The sequence below is a fragment of the Colletes latitarsis genome, chromosome 10 (genome assembly GCF_051014445.1).
Source record: "Colletes latitarsis isolate SP2378_abdomen chromosome 10, iyColLati1, whole genome shotgun sequence".
In the NCBI taxonomy this organism is placed as follows: Eukaryota; Metazoa; Arthropoda; class Insecta; order Hymenoptera; family Colletidae; genus Colletes; species Colletes latitarsis.
Genome location: NC_135143.1, coordinates 11,040,488 through 11,058,855, shown reverse-complemented (window position 1 = coordinate 11,058,855; position 18,368 = coordinate 11,040,488). Strand labels below are relative to the sequence as shown.

Here is an 18,368-nt window from a genome sequence, read left to right as displayed (position 1 = left end):
GGGTTCGTTCGAAACCCCCACGATTTAATCAGATTATTATATACCGTATCCAAGAAGAAATATGGACGCACCTCTCGAAGATCTGGAAACTAAGTCTGATTTCCGTAAGATATGTTTGATATATTGGTCGTTTTTTTAAATAATCGACCAGGAATCAAACATATTATTATGGCGATCGGAAGAATCGACGTAAATTCATGCAGGGTAAAGATTTGTAGGGACAAGTTAGTTAGGAATATGATTACATTTATCATAAACCACAATTTAACACATTCGCCTTAAAGGCACTGTCAATGCATAATTCTTTGTTTAGTTAGTAGTGCCTTCAATGTTGCTTCTCTTATTATACAGGAAGCTAACGAAGACATGAATTTCGACGAAATGATCCTAGAGGCAGCTAAATCGATCGCAGCTGCGACATCAGCCCTCATCAAAGCAGCGAGCGCGGCTCAAAGAGAACTAATAGCAACAGGAAAAGTTTCACGAACACCTTTGACCAGTTCCGACGATGGTCAATGGTCCGAAGGATTAATTTCTGCAGCGAGAATGGTCGCGGCTGCAACTCACAGTCTCGTGGAATCGGCGAACGCGCTTGTCCAGGGTGTCAGCTCCGAGGAAAAATTGATATCCAGCGCGAAGCAAGTTGCTAGTAGCACGGCACAGTTGTTGGTTGCTTGCAAAGTGAAAGCAGATCCGGATAGCGAGAGCACAAAGCGTCTGCAGGCGGCAGGAAACGCGGTGAAGCGTGCTACGGACAACCTGGTGAGAGCAGCGCAGCAAGCCATTCAGCAAGAAGAAGATCGGTCCTTGATACTAAACCGCAGGATGGTTGGCGGAATCGCCCAAGAAATAAATGCCAGATCGGAGGTTCTTCGTATCGAGCGCGAACTCGAGGAGGCCAGAGGCAGACTCACAGCGATTCGTCAGGCTAAATACAAGAACCGACCGGACCTGGCTGACACCGATACCGAAGCGGAACAGAGCGGCTACGAAAGCTACACGACAAGGTACGAGACTCGAGCTTACGATCCACACGCGCAAATGAACCACAGTTTGGATCAACTGCAGTCCACGACGCACAGCATCAGTCAACTCGCTGCTGATAGGCAGAACTTGGTTAGCCCCGAGAAGGTTCACTCCACGCAAAGCACTCTGGAGAGGAAGATGAAGGATAGTCAGTATCGATCCACGATGGAGAGTCAGTATGGATTGGTAGAGAAAAAGTACAACGAGAACCAGTATGACAGAAGGTACAACTCGGAGAGTCCTTACTCCATGGACAAGAAAATTGTTGTAGACAGTTCGCCAGGACAATACAGCTCGATCGAGAGGAAAATCAATCAGGAGAGTTACGGAACTATGGAAAGGAAACATATGGAAGGACCGTATCCGCCCGTGCACACCATGACTTATTCTCCAGCCTCTCCCACGCGCAAGATCTTTCAAGAGCAGCAACAACATTCTTACGAAAAATACTCCCAGGATCAGTATTCCGCCGATGATCGATCCTACGAACAAAAATCTTACTCTCCGAGTCAGGATCATAAATATTACACCGATTCCGTGGACAGATTCTCTGGCCACACCCCTATGAGCACTTTCCGATCGGAGAAACAGACGGAAGCACAGCGTTTCGGTGGTATTCCTCAGAACCAATCGTACAGGAATGTCGAAAGCAAAGTTATCCCTGGTGGCAGAATGGAAACGATCACGACGAAAGTTTACACCTCTACTCCTGGTAAGACCACCAGTTCGAACTTCGAATCTAAGGAGGAGACGAAAGAGTACGCGACTTCTGGTAACGAGCTGTCCACGTTTAAAGCTCTCGATAATAACGCCCACGAGGAACGTACCACGAAACAGTCGATGACGCATAAAGTCACTGAGAAGAAAACTGTTACTATGACGATGTCCAGTAGGCAGGAGTCAAACACAAAGACGTTCCGGTTCGAGGAAAAGTAATTAGAAAAAGAAGGTCAAAGAACATAACGTCTTCACGGAGATCTTTTAGAATGACGAGTGTTCTTTGTGACGAAACAGTGTAGACACTGCATCGAAATTATTATTTGGTGCACAATTGAGCATGACTTTAACAATTAAAGTTGCTCGTAGGTTCTTTGTAATATTCTGTACAAGAAAGGGGAAGTGACCCTGATGGTAATTAATTATTATATGTATTTTGATATGACAAGCTGCGGCAATCCAGCGATATAGATTGGCGTATAACAAGATATTATGAGAAATTGGTTAATACTGATGGAGTGGATAAGAAGATATGTCGAGGACTTGAAGATTGAAATCGCATTTGCTGCTTTTTTTGCTGATAGAGTAAGTAGAAGTAAATTCTGTAAAATTCTATTTGCCTATTTTAAACTTGAAAGTAATTCTTAAACTTATCTACTCTATTGATATAAAACAATCAAAGTAAATTGGGAAATCCGAAATTTAGACTCTAGTGGGTGTAAGAAAATGCCATATAAATACTGAATAGTTAAAATCTTAAATTCAACCAAGGTCTTACGCTACATTTGATTCATCTGGGGACAAACTCTTGATTTTGTTCGAACTATAGTAATCGATATAATGCATACAGCTTTTAACGAAATTGTTAACGTTTCATGCTTCGATATAGTTTTCCAGCTTTCTGACAGACAATCGATATTAGAAATTAAGGAACAGAAAGAATTAGCGTTGTCTTGTATACATTTTCCTTAACACTATGAACGTTTCTAACGTCCGTGAAGATTTTTACTGTATATTAAAACTATAAAGGAGTAAATTTATTTAAATACGATGGCCTGAACATAGGGATTTAAAAGATTAAACTGTTCTTTTTTTTTTTATTGTAAACATACGATTGAATGCTTGAAGCGATGAAGTTAATCAAAAAACAATACTCCTCGAAAATACATAATTCGAAAGAACATTGTCATAAAATGGACGCATCAACGATTCGTCCCTAACATGTTAATATGTATTTTGGCGTCTTTGTATGATAATCTTTGTGATGAAACGATAGAGAAGTGCCCTTAGATAGAAATAACGTGTGCTTTCGAAGTTAGCCTTTTTAAGAATAATTATCGGCTCGATACGATGAACAATAACCGTCCCGTTCGCCTAAGTGAACTTAAAATATTTTTCATTGTCGAATGGATATTTATTTAGTGTAATAAGCAAGATTGATCTTTTATTTGACGATCTAACTTTTATACGAAATTGTAGATAAGTACGCATTGACAGTTTTTGATCTTTTAATCTAATTTGATATTCACTTTTTGTCTTTTGAGAAACTTTTTAAAAATGTATTTGTGAATTTTATTAACGATTTCACGGATAATATAAAATATAATAAGTACTCTAACAGAACTTGTACATCTACTAGAGAGCCACCAACGTATAAAACTTTTTATATGGCTACTTGATTTTTAATAACATTTTGAAGTAAAAAAAAAAAAAATTTACAACGACGTAACACAAAAACAATATTCGTTTGACTAATAGCAACATACAAAAAACATCTCCGTGCTAAAAATCGCTGATTCCCTCCCGTTAACAAACAATTGGAAACCGTCGAATGCCGCAGTGAAGCCACGTCCAATTTAATTTAGTTCTAATTTATCATAATTTTAAGTTTAAGACCACGGATCAGAGAAGCAACATATCATTTAATTTTATTAATTTTTCGAGACCGTGTGGCATTGACCCTCGGTGTTTTCATCCCCTCCCCACTTAACATTTTCTGTTTTCGTGATTAACATTAACGTTTAAGCGTGCCTTTATTCGTTCTGAATGCTGTTTGTTCCCTGTATTTCTTTTGTCTTATATTGTTTTGCTATTTCCTGCTATTGCGAGATTTTCCTTTGCCGTTTAATGGCGGTGGCTCGTTTTCAGTCGGGACTGTCCAAAAATATTTAATGAGTGAAAAGAACAACACACAGGGTGTAAAATGATATTTGCCACGACTTTTGCAACTGTATCTACACTTTGTAAGTTATAGCGTACCGAATGAATGGGACATATTGGAATAAAAATAATCTGCTAGTAGGGTAGAGCTGAATGCGATGGTTCAGAAGCTACGAAAAGGCGAAAAAGTAATATGCGGAGTAAATATTGTATCATAAACATGTTAGAGAACGGTAAATTTATTTTTGTTACTGCGCAAATTAAGCTTTTTCGCACGTTTGTAAGGAACTAATTAATTACGAGGTAACAGAAACAAACAAATATATTAATTTAACGCAACTAAACTTGGAAATTAAGTGGTTAGAGACTACGAAATCATAAGAAGCCTCGAACCTTCTACAATCATAAACAATTTATTAAAGTTTGTGGAAGAATTGAAATGGTCGATGGTATATGTTTTTATGTAAAATTGTATATACATGTGCATAGCTTTAACCCTAAATTACAAACTAAAATGGTTAACTTGTCGTTAATACGAAATATTAAAATATTTTATTGTTCACGCAGAAGTTAAATTATCATTTTTTTATACATAATAAAATTATATAATTATTAGTAAGCTACGTTACTTACCAAAACAAAATTTTCTCTTCTTCGATTACTTATTATTACATTTTTATTCGTAATAGAATGGTTGCTAAAATGAATTGTAATCGAGGGTTAAAGCAACGTGTGATTTTACCGGAAGGCACGTTCATGAAGCAACGAAGTTTCGCATAAAAAGACGAGATAATAAACGAATTTGAAACAAGTAGACGCTTTAAAATAAAAATATTTTAGAGAAATCATTGAAGCTTGGAGATTTGTAGGGGAAATCGATGGTTGAAGAATAGGCGTGTTTCAAGTGATCGATTAGTGCAATTATTGTTAGTCTTTCGAAGATAGATAAAGAACTGTAAATAGGTGTTAGATATTTCGAAGGAAGTTCGCGGTCAGTCGAAGATTATGAAAAAGAAAAATACGAAAAGTGCCTAAGTGTTTATGAGCTGCCGCTTTTTTCACGCGCTCGTAGTGAACGTAAGAGTTTTTTCAATATTACCAAAAATCGAGTGCTTTATTAATGTTCGTTGGTACGGTACGAAAGAAAAGGAACAGAAAATTCTTTCGCGCAAAAGATGCCGTCGCGAAAAACGAAGAAAAGCAAATTTTTATTGTCAGACTTTTCTAAAGTAATGACGTATACATGTATATACATATACATTATTGCATTTAGTATTATATATTTTGAGAACGATCACCAATCGTACTTTTATTTTATATACGTATACCTATATAGATGTGTGCCATGATATATAAGAAATGTATACATAAATGACAGAGATAATGAACTATAGAAGACAATTATGCGATAGATGATATATTATATATTCTGTGTATAACGTTAATATATTAAAGAATAAACAAGCAACGAGCGCGTTATTCGCAGTTTTAACATTTGCAGCATTGTTTTAACAATTCATTTTATATATATATATATTCAATATACTTTTTAAGCGTTACTTTTAATACAATTGATTAAATCTTACGCATCTATGTATTATGGCGGAATGTTATACAAATTGTAATATTATATTATATTATATTATTATTGCTTCATTTCTATTATTAACTATATGTATTATTATTAAGTGCAGTAATGATGATTATTATAACGAATATTATTTTATTACTATATTACAGTGAAGTTTCGCAAATATACATAATAGTTCTATTACGTTCAGGTAATAAAGAATTTTTAACATTTTGTTGTCATGTTATTGCCATTGCCTCGATTTGAGTGCAAGAAGAGTGTACAACGTGCCGCCTATACAGGGTGTTCGGCCACCCCTGGGGAAAATTTTAATGGGGGATTCTAGAGGCCAAAATAAGACGAAAATCAAGAATATCAATTTCTTGATTGAGGCTTCGTTAGTAAGTTAGTAAGTTATTAAAAAATTAAATTAAAAAATTTCAAATCGTTCTGAAAAAATTATTTTCGGCTGTGGGGGTCAATTACAATTATTTTTGGTGAATACACATACCCCCAAAATCCTACCCAGTTTCTAGAAAAAAATTCAGTACGGTCGGAACTTTAAACGTTAATAACTTTTTAACGTAGACTCCATCAACAAATTAGTATTCTTGATTTTCGTCTTATTTTGGCCTCTACAGTCTCTCACTAAAATTTTTCCCAGGGGTGGCCGAATACCCTGTATAGTACAATGTAAACGTAATGATGTTCGTTAAAGTCATTAATTTAGCTAATTATACAATTCTAGCTCGTTGGCTTGAAAATTGAATTGATCTTTGTATGGTCAACAATTCCATGCAGTTCGATGTAACTGGAGGGAATGTGACAACAATGATTCAATTGTCATGTATTAACATTATTATTGCATGAGATTCGCCCTTTTCCCCGCGGTTAATTTGTAAACTGAAGTTACTTGTTATCATCCGTCTGGTACAATGATTTTCTTATGAACCTTGGTAAGACGAATGCAGCTCGATGCACTTCATCATCGTAGTACTTAATTTTCATTTGATCGAGATCGTTATTACTGAAAACTTTTACTGGCTCTTTAAAGTTCGTTTCCTGAAATTAATATTCTGAATCGTTGAAAATTATATCAATTATATGATGGTAAATTCGCGCAAGGAAAACGAAAACATTATTTCAAGATGTAAACGAACGAATATAACAATTTGAAACACCGGGGAAAAGAAACAGTAAATCTACTTGTGGATATAAAATTAATATTTCAAATTTAAAATTCATATTTCAAATATTCCGAATATTGGAAGGAACTTGCACGAGAATTCATTATAATTTAATCATAGTTGAATTAAGTTTAATATAAAAATAAATTGAGGAATGTGTTTTGTTAAATTTATGGGAAATGTATACTCACAGTATTTAAGCTACCGAGAACAAAACCAATTTGTCCTGTTGGATAAGTTGGCACTGCCACGATTCCGTAAGATGCGACCGGAAATACGGATTTACAGTGTTGCAAAATTTGAATTACGTGATCGAGATTGGCCCATGCAGTTCCTGCTTGACTGCAAACGATTCCGTCAGGTTTCAATGCACTTTTCATTAAACTAATATACGATTCTTGGAACAAACACTTTGCTGGGCCTAAATTAAGAAAATATACCACAATTCATTTCCCGTAGGAAAATACCAATCTCACGCGTATGTACGTTACATATTTTCTCAATATTGTGTTCATAAATTTCTGATATCAGAAATACTTATACTTTATCTTTTTAATGTACTGTGTCCGATTGATTATAACAGCAGTATTTATTCGTGTTAAAAAATGAATTGTACGATTCTGATATGTTCGATTAAATAAAAACATACCAATAGGGTCGCTGCTGTCCGTAATTATAACGTCAAATTGTCCTTTATGCTGCTTCAAAAATTCAAAGCCATCGCCTATGTTAAGAGTGACTTTTGGGTGATCGAGCCCTGCACTCAGCAAAGGCAAGTATTTTTTCGAAACCTCCAATACTTTTGCGTCAATTTCAACTTGCACGATCCTTTCTACCTCCGGATGTTTTGCAACTTCGCGAGCAACCCCGCCATCTCCGCCTCCAACTATTAAAACCTGTCATAAAAATCAACAAACAAATTAATAGAAAGCCAGAAAATAAGTGACGTTCAGATTTGGATTTATCATCGGATATTTTATTCAAATGATGCAAATAGGAGAAATCGTACTCGAAATTTCTTTAAATTATTATATATTTGTGAAATATCAGTTTTAATGGTTTACGATAAACTTATGCCACTCGTTTCTTATCCAGTTTCAGATTAATCGATGTAAATATTAGTAAATTTCATTGAAATATGGAATATTACCGTTTTTGGATTTGGATGGCTGCACAGTGGTAGAAAAGCGATCGCCTCTTGATATGAAAATTCGTCTCTCTCCGTGCATTGTATAATACCATCTAAAATTAGGGCTTTTCCATGTGATTTCCTGTATATATGAAATTGACACAATTGTTTCTCAATTGCAGATTACTTGCTATTGGTTAATTTTATTTTCCCGTATCAGGTTCAGTTCGTTGTTATTTCGAATTTAAACAAAAGTAATTTTACATAATGATAACCGTTCTCTGTTTTTTAATATAATTACGATTTATATATTCTCAATAGCCAACGAAGGATCGCAAACTCAAGTTTAAGGAATGAAATCAACCTTTACAGTTCGAAGTTTTGACATATCGAAGAAAGTGCTCGAGTTAATAGGAAACGTGCAAAATTGTTTCAAAGAAATGCATCTGCTATGTTTATTTAAAAAGTTACAACGATTCTTCGTATAACAAAAATGATAGCATTTTGTATTCTAAAATCAATCATATAAATATAAACATCGTTAATAGTAACGCAACAATTCCATTTCTTATACCAGTTTACAAACTTACGAATTATATGTACAACGTGTGTAATTTGTATTTAATTATAGCAACCACGCTGCAAACAATTTCATGTTGGGTCGATTACAGTAATACTCTACAGGATTTTTTAACATATTTAAAATTTTCTGTTTATCAGCCTTTGTGTTGCGAGTACTTAACGAAGTACCGAAACCTTATTTAAGAGTACTCGACCCTTTTATATCGATAAATGTATATCGAATTCATCTAACAAAATAAATATTTAAATAAATTTTCATTTATTAATATATTATAAAACAAACTTTCCGTTATTTTATCTTTTTCGTTAATATGATATTATTTTAACATTTTGGCCAATGTTTTCTCAACTCAACCATTTTCTTCTAATATACCAAAGGTTACTCAATTTTTCTTAAATCACTTTCTTTTTGTATTCCTAACTATTCCCCAATTAGAACTTCGAGTGTCGAAGTTTGGAAGTTGATTTCATCTCTCGAACTTGAGTTACCGCAACTAAAAAAAAAAAAAGAGAGAAATAAGCGTGTATTATTTTTAGCCGTTTTATAAGTCTATGAGGTTTCGACTAAATCGGGAAAGTTCGCGACCCTTCTTTTTAAGTACCGTCTGTTACATTCTATTTATAAATTATCAGACTATCAGATACTGTCAGAGGTTAGATATAACTTATCCTTATAGAGCACAAAGCCATGTACGGAGTTTATCACGAAAATTTTTACAGACACCACCGTAGCTTTGATAATTATACACCTTACCATAATACAATGCAGAAAAAAAAAATGTTACAGTTTACAAATGGTATAGTTTCTAAATTATAAAAATGCAACAATTTTTTATTTACCAATTTTACAAGAAGAAATACATTGTAAAGAAGAACTTCAGTGTGCAACTACATATTGCCTCTTTTATACTAAAATCATAAATGTAAAAATTTTCACCTTTTGCAGTAAAGATTATATTTTGAATCGTTTTGCTCTTTAATTATAGTACGTACAATGGTGTTCGAAAATATTCGCGATAGACTGTAGATAAAACAGCAAATCAGCAAACTGTCGTGCACGGAACAGTACAAGTTACAAGCAAATATTTTCTTTTCTTTGACGTCGCGCGAAAGTTTTGCTGGTTTGTTTCATACGAAATGAAAGAATTACGGATAATATTTACGTTTGAAGCACCATTACGTCTTGATACTGGGACCTTTCCCGATGGAGTATTTTGACAACTTCGAGGGACAACGCGATACCTGGCCACAGATCATTGATTTCACTGAACCAGCCAGGTTTTATCGTGTCCATTTTCCCGGCAGTCGACCTGGAGTCTACTCCTTCGATATTCAACTGAAAGCAGAGACTGTCGGTCGGTTAATCGTGGAAGAGGAAAATAAAACCGCAAACTTTTTTATGCGGTCAAACATGTTTCCGTACGTCGCGTCCTCCTTCGTGCCTTTCGAAACTTAACGCAAAAGTATGGCAAAACTCGTTTGTCACCTGTGTATTCGTGCTCGTAGCATTTGTCGGGCATGTAAGCTCGATGTACAGTGACTTGCGCTCAAAATCGTCCACCATAATTGTCATTTTATTTTTATTCGCGAAACGTAAAACGGCTATAGAAGTTTGAATCTCTATGGGATAATTCTGTGTGTCGAAATAAAAACAACGAAATTGCGTTTCAAGCTTTAAGGATTCACAACGAAGACAATTTTTGCGAACGTTTATTTTAAGTAAAAATGTGTTTTAAAATCTGATCGTGTTCCGACTTTCAAACAAATTACTTTTTGTAAATTTCGAGTAGTAAAAATCGTTACTTACGCAGAGAGGATCACACATTGTGATGGTACATAAATAATCGTTTAGCAGATTGTGGAATTCAGATAATAAACACGTGTCTCCGAAATCTAGGTAACATTAAATCGTCAGCACGTGTTTACTTCCCGTCAAATTCTTCAAACGTATACGATAAAGTTATTTATAACGAAAACAGTATCTTCAATCGTAAGAGGAATAAGTTACAATCGACTTTAGAATCGTCAGGAAGGCATAACTAATGGTTTATTAATTTGAAATGTTTACTAGAAAATATAAGCTGGAAGACAAATATTTCTGTATACCATTAACAAAACGCAACAGTTACTCTACATTATTGTCAACATATAATACAAGTCGTGTATCAAGGACGATGTATGTATAATAATTGAACGTCTGCAGTTAATTGTTCTGTACAATGAAAACTAACATTGCATAATAGACCAAAGCAGATTAGTGATTTTTAATCATTTTGGTACAATTCTTAATCATACAAAATAGTAACACTTTTAAAAACTATAAAAAAATACCTTTTTATTCGTACTGCGAATATTTAAATGTCTCGTCCTAATTTCTCTCGATATCGCGACGTATAGTGTTATAACTATGTGTAAATATCGTTGGTTTCCACTTGCAAGTCTTTCTTTTCAAAATATATCACATTTTAATAAACTCACTTGTATATGGATCACTTTAAATTAGTTTATGGATCATTTTATTCCCTGGCGAATGTACTTGTCCAATATTTGTCTCAGGTACACTTTTTCTATAACAACGGAAATACTACGAACTCGAATCGTGACAAATAGTTTTTACATATTCTGAGAGACGATTCAACGAATACTTTGATAGAGTAGTAGCCTAATGACAGAACTGAAAAGGCGTTTCAGCGAACGACAGGAGTTTGCAAATAATCGAATTCTTTATTTCTTCGGAGACGATAAAATATCTGTGGAAAACAAAGTGTGCGCGTACCGTGAACGGGCAACGAGCCAATGTCAGACCTTCCAAACGGAAACACGAGTAAGACTAACGAATGGAATCTTGACGAGAGTTTACTGGCCAAACGGACGTTGCCTCTTATCGGCCCATGTCCCCTATATGCTCCTTGATAATGACGGTTCGACTATGAACAAGATAACGTACACGTGCTAAGCGTACTACCGAAATGACAATCCGTCGGTTACAACGAGCGAGGAAAATATTAAAACTATGTGGATACTTGAGATCCGTCATTTCGTAATTTAATTATTTATAGATGTATTAAATTTGTTTTTACGAGGAGTCGTATGATAGACTCAACGAAAACAGAATAAATTCTCATTAAACTATAAACGTTAATGAAGCTTCGAGAATGTGGAAGAGAATATCTTTACTAAATTAATTTTTCTTCATATTTTACTATTTTATTTTTTATGTTATACTCTCCTTTTATCGCTAAATGATCGATGTATCGTGGTAGTAAATATTTGGTATTAAGAGCAAACATTGCGCAATCAGCTAATTTATTTTCAAAAACTTATACAGTGTTTTTTGACAATGTTTCGAAATAAATTTTATCGTAAATGTTATTGATAAAACAGCCTGCCGAGCATATGCTCCTTTCAAAATTTGAAAAGTAACTTGCTTTAACTCGCCTCAACGATTAGTAAAAGACTGAAAATATAAATAATTATCTCAACTACCAGTTGACTTTGTTTTTGAAAGAAAGGTTCAAAAAATACTATTTATGCAGCAGGTTCAGTGACTAGTGACTCAGTAACTCAATAATGCAATGATTCACGATCAGGGATTCACGCTATCATGTTTTCATTCCCTTCGACTACGCTTCAAGCGAACTTTTGACCTAGAGGAATTTTAATATCTTTCAAAGGTAGATAGGGCTGACGATACTGATATTTTTGTTACCATTCTATTCTAACCACGATCTTAAATACGAACATTAATTATAACAAATATTTTCGCCAATTCAACGAGGACCACTTATCAATGCGACTAATTTAATCGAGTGGTAAATGATTAGACAAACATGGGAGAGATTATAGAAGTCTGATTTTGACATGCTCCGTGTGGGTCGAAATAATTTAATCACAATTCTGATTCAGCGTTTAATATTAATAACTAGCTATTATATAGGGTACAGAGTAGATTTCGTGGATTCAATAAATTTTAAATTTGCAAAATCCAAGAAAAATATAAATGTTTAGAAATTACAATAAAAATTGAAATTACTAAAATGTGCGAATATAATTATATAGGAATAAACAGTAAGTCGGTACTTGCGAGAAAGGTAAAGGTTCAAACTATCCCTCTGTTAGCGAGTGTAGGAAATATCACATACAGTCCTCTTTCCATTTTCGCTTGCAATTATTATTTTTATTCTTCACTTGCAATTACGAAGTGTGGAGCAACGAATAGATTAAAAAGTAAGCTTTTTCCAGGCTGTATCGACGATATGTGTTTAATTGTATATGTATTTCATTTAAAAGAGATAGAAAGTAGTAACGAGAATGCAGTGTCAAGAATTAAAACTTGGCGCTACGAAGAAGCATGCTGCAGCTGGTGTTTGCAACAGTTGTGCATCTATTCGGCGTCATGTTCGTTCAACCCTTTTGGAGTTTTGTTGATTTCGTGAAACCTTGAGTAAAAAGTAAATCATCAATTGAAGAGTAACCACAATTGATCGCCAGACATTCGATTTGTGATTTTACAAAAGCATCAATCTGAAAGTCAGTCAAAATGTCGATGCTCGCGGAACCACGTCGAAAACAAAAATGGACACTGAATCCGCGCGGAAAACAATGGAGCGAAGGTATACAAATATTTGAATTCGTTTAATTTAGTGGCATTTAAATTAGGCATATTCGATTCAACTCATTAACGTTTATATATTTCGACAAGATTCGAACAAATTTGGGCAAAAAATGTTGGAGAAAATGGGTTGGACGAGTGGGAAAGGTCTTGGAGCAAAGGAACAAGGCATAACGGAACACGTGCGTGTGTCTTTTAAAAACGACGCTGCAGGTAATATATAGATTTTACAATAATGTAATTAATTTCATTATTATGCTTAACAAGCTCATATCTGATCTTTGTAAAAGTTTTCTTAAATATTTCGAAACTAACCTAAAAATGAAACTTGTACATTTACTGGATATTTTAGTAACATGGTGGAGGCATTTCTTTTGTTATAGGTATTGGGTTTAAGAAAGATGATTTGGATAAAGCATGGACAGAACATCAAGATAGCTTCAATGATTTTTTGCAAGAACTTCAAAAAGGTCAAAGTCACGATGTAACGCAAACTGAGAAAGTTAAAAGTGAATTAAGCAAGAAGTCTTTAGAGTTAAAATCTAAGCACAGCCGAGCTCGTGTTCAGTAAGTATTACATGTAATGTATCATAATAGAATTATATATGTAGACATATACATTTTTCTATTTTTGTGTAATTATTATTAGCTATCAGAAATTCGTAAGAGGGAAAGATATAAATAAGTATAGTTCAAAAGATATAGCAAATATATTTGGTCGAAAAGAATTAAACATAGATGGGGATAGTAAAGAGAATCGAAGCAATAATGAGGAAAATTCTGATCTGGATCCACTTGGTGCTCAAGATAATACAGGTGGTGTTGTTACTATAAATGGTGGCAACATGACTGATTATTTTATTAAAAAAAATCAGAAATTTTCTCAAATGCCTAAAAACAAAAAACAAGAAGAAACCAATTCAGAAAGTGAACCTGAATATACTGGGTTCGGTTTCGCGTCGGCAGTTTATAAGGAAGAGTCGTATAGTAATGAAAAAAATAAAGAAACAGTAAATGCTTGCAATTACGCGTTTGAAAATCCTTGTTTGACATTGAACAGCCCTGAAAATATTTCAAATTCTAGTAGTGAATTTAAATTGTCTAAACAGAAGAAGATTTTTAGTAACAATGAATCAAAATTAAACAATGATTCTAAAAAATTTAAAGAATATAACATAAGTAAACATGCGTACGAGAATGGTTTCGTGAATTGTGCTCTAAATTTAGAATGTTCAACTAAAGAAGTGTGCGATGGAAAAAAATTTGAAGTATCTAGAACACAATTGGGCGTTATAAATTCTGCTTTAGACTTGAATGATGAGGTAAATGATAAAAAGAGAGTAACATTTAATGATCATGTAGAATATAGTACTGATTCTGTAAAGAAGAAGAAAGGAAGAACTACGCTCGATAAGTTTGAGGTTGAAAATACGAAAATAAAAAAGAAAAAGAAACAGGAAGATAATCTTAATAATATTTTCCCATCTGGTTTTGTTAATGAAGCATTAGATGTTGAAGAAATGTCTGAAGAATTGAATGATAATAAAATCAACGAACATAAAAGTAAAAGTTCTAAAAAACGGAAACGAAGTCGTCAATCTAACCTAGAAACAATTGTAGAAATCCCAGAAGAAAATAGAGAATTTTCTGAAAATGCAATAAAGATTAAGAAATTGAAAACAGAAGAAAATATAGTTGATATTTTTATACCACAAGAAAATCTCTCAAGCAAAAAAATAAAAAAGAAGAAAAGAATTGTGGAAACAGATAAAGAAATCGTTACTGCCAATAAAAATGATACAGAGGAGAATATTAAAAAAGTTGATACAGAAGTAACAACTGCATTTGGGAAAGAAGATTGTGAACTTCATAAACATGAAGATCAAGATGCTTATAAGGAAAAGAAAAAGCGAAAGAAAAAAAATATTGAATTAAATGTAGAGAAAGACGAAGATATAATCGCCAAAACTGAAATAGAAGTAGATAATGAAGTACAATCGAAAAAGAAGGAAATTAAAAATGATATAGATATAAATGATTCTAACACAGTTGCAGTAAATATGAAACACGAGACGGAAATTTCTAATAAAGAAAATGCTAACATTGATTATGAAAATACTTTTGAAGTGAAAAAACCCAAGAAAAATAAACGTAACAAATCGATGGAAGAGTCTATTAAAGGCAATGATGATTTAACTCATCACATAGAACCTACAAAAGAAGAATCTGTAAAACAAATAAATGCAACATCTACAAAAACACATTTCAAATCTAGAAAAAATGAAATGTTCAATACTTACTCAAATTCACGAAATGAAAACGTAAAAATGTCTAAAAGATTGTTGATGTCTTTTTTCCATAAAGATGTGGTTATCGATTTTCCAGGTTCTAATATACACGAAATAAAGGGATATGGCGACAATTAAAGGAGCAAATAGACTTTTTATAAATAACTTAATATATTCTGAAGGTTGTGTATATAGTATCAGTTATATTTCATCTAGAATGATATATAACAAGACCTGGATATTACTGGGTAGTAATAGCACGTGTATTTTGTAAATGTACAGAATATTTTATTTATTTTTTCTGTTTAAAGAAATGTTCGACAGATAATAATAAAAAAAAAAGTTTACACCTTACTTCTGCCATTGTTTTCTAAAACGTATTTACAAATGGGAATTGATGAAATAAAAAATAATTCTTTTTTTTTCATTACTTCTGTAAAATTCTATAGCAACTTAAGAATTTGCTATATTATCCTCTATTTTCTCAATTTCACTCAGAAGTAGAAGTTTCTCTTTCAATTTATTTACAGACAATAATTCTTCCTCATTTAATTCAACTGTAGACTCAGGTACACATGTGTCTTCTACAGAAATTATATGGTAACCCTTACCTGTAAGCTGATTCACATTCTTCTGAGAAGAAAGTAATTCAAATTTAAACTGCAATAGATAAAAGTATAAATATAATATATTTAAAGAAAGAAAAGTCAGATAAATTGATCTTTGATACCTTAAAATATGTTTTACCATCATCTGTTACTTTCTCAACATCCTGTGCATTTATCTGTATTGCATCTTCCATTGCTTGATCCAAATCACAGTCTTTTGAAGCTAAGATGCGACATGCACAATCAAACATTGTCATTGCTGAAGGTTCTATCAATTTAGCTCTGTTTACGTAAAATTCTTGAAATGTAAAAGTTATGTTTATAGTCTAACATTGTAAAACAAAATGTAAGATAATACTTACTTAGCCTTTTTTATTTTATTAACAACTTCCAATTTTGTTTTAATAAAATTGTTATTTGAAACATACAGAATTAATATACATTTACTAGGACAACGAACACATAGGATTTCAAGTCCAGTGTTTTCTTTAGAATTCTTTATTTTGTTAATAAATGTGTTTAAAGTAGTTGATGGCATATTGGCTTTTTTAGCTTGATCAATAAGTTGTGCTAATCTCGTGTTTTGAGATGGATCTGCAACTCCAGTCTCTTTAAAATAAAAATTATTCAAGTAAATACTAAATAATGAAAATTTTCGTTGGACGTGCAGGAAGATGTTTATAGTTCGAATTTAATTACTATTTCTGAATTTATTTTATTGTTTTTAGTCATGTTTTAAAAGAAACATACCTCTTATCGTAGCTCTCATTTTACTAATTATAGAACGAAATAGTTCTGATCTTGCAGCATCTTGTGCCTGTTTAGTATGTTTAATATTTTGCCACTTGCTATGGCCCGCGTATCTTCTAATTTCTTGAAAGATAGAATTTCTGCATTTGTTATATATTACAAAATTCATTTCGAACTTCATAACGAATTAACGTTAATAAAATAGGTTATGTTACTTAGAAGGAAGCCTACACTAGGAATATTGAAAATGTAATGTTGGTATCGTTTGTAATGGACAATAGTTAAAAAATGATATTTTATAGATATCAATTCAATTTTTGCACAATAAAATTCCGGTAATATCTTAAACAATTAGTAAAAAATAGGATTCAGTAATAGTTAATTTAGTTACTAAATGTATTCGTTAATTAATATTAAGGCGAATACACTGTGGTTTTGAAAAGGCGGCTTCATAAATGTGACTCTTTTGTATCATATGTAAACGCACCATAATGTCAAAGGCACATACTTATGGTTCGTTTTCAAATGATATAAATCCACGACATTTGTTAGCGCGACCTAAGCTCAATTTTGCGATAACAACATATGGTTGTTAGGTAGACAGTTTCCTATTATGACATTTATACTCAGAAAAACTAAAAAATATGAATTCCTTCTTGATGATTGTATACATTTTTATGAATATTCTTAAAAATTGAACTTCTCTTAATTGTTCTTAATTGATCTGATTTTTAATATTTGCGTACCCAATTTTTATGGGATATTTCAATAGTTTCGACAAGTTCTGTGTATTTCTATCCCGGGAATTTATTATATCCCAAATTAGAATTTTCAATTTCAGACTTATGGAGGCCATGTCTGTAGAGCATTCGAGACAAGAACGATTAAACACACGAAGATGAAATGTACTTGATGTTTATTATTCCGCTATGTCATTATCGGAACGAACACCGCTTGATTTGTAACCATATCCGCATATTTGAGCTTGAAGGAGTTATGATACTGATAACTACCGGTCAACGAAACATGATTTATTATCTTTACTGTACAGACCTTTCGAGTTAATTACCCCACTTGTAATACGAAGATGGGTCGAAAGTTAATGTACTTTTTTTATATTAAAATCGTAACATTATCTGTCCAATCAAGCGGTGTGTTACCTATACTAATTCGTTAAATATCATTGTCCAACAAATGTTTACTTTTTCCTAGGGAAATAATAGACTTGGAGTCAAACGCATAATCGTATTAAAATCAATTTTAATTTACTCGAACGTAAAATTTGGCCAACTCTGCCTCTATTGAAGTTTAAATTGTAGTTATAGATAAGAAGACTATCGTGTCTTAGGCGTAATAATAGCTAATTTTGAGGGCATTAAATTATAAAGAATTAGAAAGAAATTAAATGTTTCCTAGATCGACGAAACAGGCTCTTGTTTTTGTTCGTTATTAATTCGAGTCATGGCTAGTCAGTAATAGAATAAACACGATCTGCTCGGTGAAATTTGGTGAAAACTGGCCAGGATATATTGCTAATTCCTATACACATCGAAAAATATATGTGTATGAATAATTCGTTCTATTTTACTGCCGTTGCAATATTTCACGGCGGAGGGGCGGCGTTTTGCATTTGAAGTTTGATTTAAAACAATGAAGCGGTCTACGAAACACGTAGCGCCCTACAGTTACTCGATCTTGATACGTGGATATTTGCTGAAACCACATCACATTTAAACACG

General features: G+C 33.1%; 4 protein-coding genes across 12 annotated transcripts in view; 2 read left to right on the top strand and 2 right to left on the bottom strand.

Annotated features, from left to right (window-relative positions):
• The window catches only part of Rhea (Talin_middle and talin-RS domain-containing protein rhea), a 54,980-nt gene extending 49,939 nt beyond the window's left edge, over window positions 1–5,041 (top strand). For all 5 annotated transcript variants that reach the window (XM_076775683.1, XM_076775679.1, XM_076775678.1 and 2 more), the window contains one exon: window positions 352–5,041. In XM_076775683.1, coding sequence (XP_076631798.1) covers window positions 352–1,962 — 1,611 coding nt within the window. In that variant the 3' untranslated portion in view covers window positions 1,963–5,041. The remainder of the gene's footprint in view (window positions 1–351) is intronic.
• Window positions 5,042–5,841: 800 nt separating this feature from the next.
• Window positions 5,842–11,414, bottom strand: Spds (Spermidine Synthase). Of its 5 annotated transcripts, none has more exons than XM_076775686.1 (6): window positions 10,703–11,414; window positions 9,535–9,720; window positions 7,811–7,931; window positions 7,310–7,556; window positions 6,852–7,081; window positions 5,842–6,535 (listed from the first exon to the last, which is right to left on the bottom strand). In XM_076775686.1, the coding sequence occupies exons 2-6, from the start codon at window positions 9,663–9,665 to the stop codon at window positions 6,383–6,385; spliced, it is 882 nt and encodes a 293-aa protein (XP_076631801.1). In that variant the 5' UTR covers window positions 9,666–9,720; window positions 10,703–11,414; the 3' UTR covers window positions 5,842–6,382. The 5 variants fall into 5 exon arrangements, with proteins under 5 accessions (XP_076631801.1, XP_076631800.1, XP_076631802.1 ...); XM_076775685.1 differs by having other exon boundaries at window positions 9,535–9,707; XM_076775687.1 differs by having other exon boundaries at window positions 9,535–9,707; window positions 10,850–11,414.
• Window positions 11,415–12,524: 1,110 nt separating this feature from the next.
• On the top strand, window positions 12,525–15,625 carry LOC143346954 (uncharacterized). The gene is made up of 4 exons (XM_076775684.1): window positions 12,525–12,984; window positions 13,074–13,196; window positions 13,367–13,550; window positions 13,633–15,625. The coding sequence occupies exons 1-4, from the start codon at window positions 12,912–12,914 to the stop codon at window positions 15,407–15,409; spliced, it is 2,157 nt and encodes a 718-aa protein (XP_076631799.1). The 5' UTR covers window positions 12,525–12,911; the 3' UTR covers window positions 15,410–15,625.
• A 99-nt stretch (window positions 15,626–15,724) lies between these two features.
• On the bottom strand, window positions 15,725–16,869 carry LOC143346956 (putative transcriptional regulatory protein IL1088). The gene is made up of 4 exons (XM_076775690.1): window positions 16,630–16,869; window positions 16,242–16,488; window positions 16,002–16,161; window positions 15,725–15,931 (listed from the first exon to the last, which is right to left on the bottom strand). The coding sequence occupies exons 1-4, from the start codon at window positions 16,808–16,810 to the stop codon at window positions 15,725–15,727; spliced, it is 795 nt and encodes a 264-aa protein (XP_076631805.1). The 5' UTR covers window positions 16,811–16,869.
• Window positions 16,870–18,368: the final 1,499 nt, after the last annotated feature.

Bases quoted from the DNA above. Each gene is read 5' to 3' on its own strand.
- Spds (XM_076775686.1), bottom strand. From the start codon at position 9,665: ATGGACACGATAAAACCTGGCTGGTTCAGTGAAATCAATGATCTGTGG. The intron at 7,932-9,534 runs GTAAATATTATC...TCATATATACAG, and splicing joins GACGTAATGGTGCTTCAAAC to GAAATCACATGGAAAAGCCC. The intron at 6,536-6,851 runs GTGAGTATACAT...TATTAATTTCAG, and splicing joins TTCTCGGTAGCTTAAATACT to GAAACGAACTTTAAAGAGCC.
- LOC143346954 (XM_076775684.1), top strand. From the start codon at position 12,912: ATGTCGATGCTCGCGGAACCACGTCGAAAACAAAAATGGACACTGAAT. The intron at 12,985-13,073 runs GTATACAAATAT...TATTTCGACAAG, and splicing joins CGGAAAACAATGGAGCGAAG to ATTCGAACAAATTTGGGCAA. The intron at 13,551-13,632 runs GTAAGTATTACA...AATTATTATTAG, and splicing joins CACAGCCGAGCTCGTGTTCA to CTATCAGAAATTCGTAAGAG.
- LOC143346956 (XM_076775690.1), bottom strand. From the start codon at position 16,810: ATGAAGTTCGAAATGAATTTTGTAATATATAACAAATGCAGAAATTCT. The intron at 16,162-16,241 runs GTAAGTATTATC...TTACGTAAACAG, and splicing joins AATAAAATAAAAAAGGCTAA to AGCTAAATTGATAGAACCTT. The intron at 15,932-16,001 runs GTATCAAAGATC...TATCTATTGCAG, and splicing joins ATGGTAAAACATATTTTAAG to TTTAAATTTGAATTACTTTC.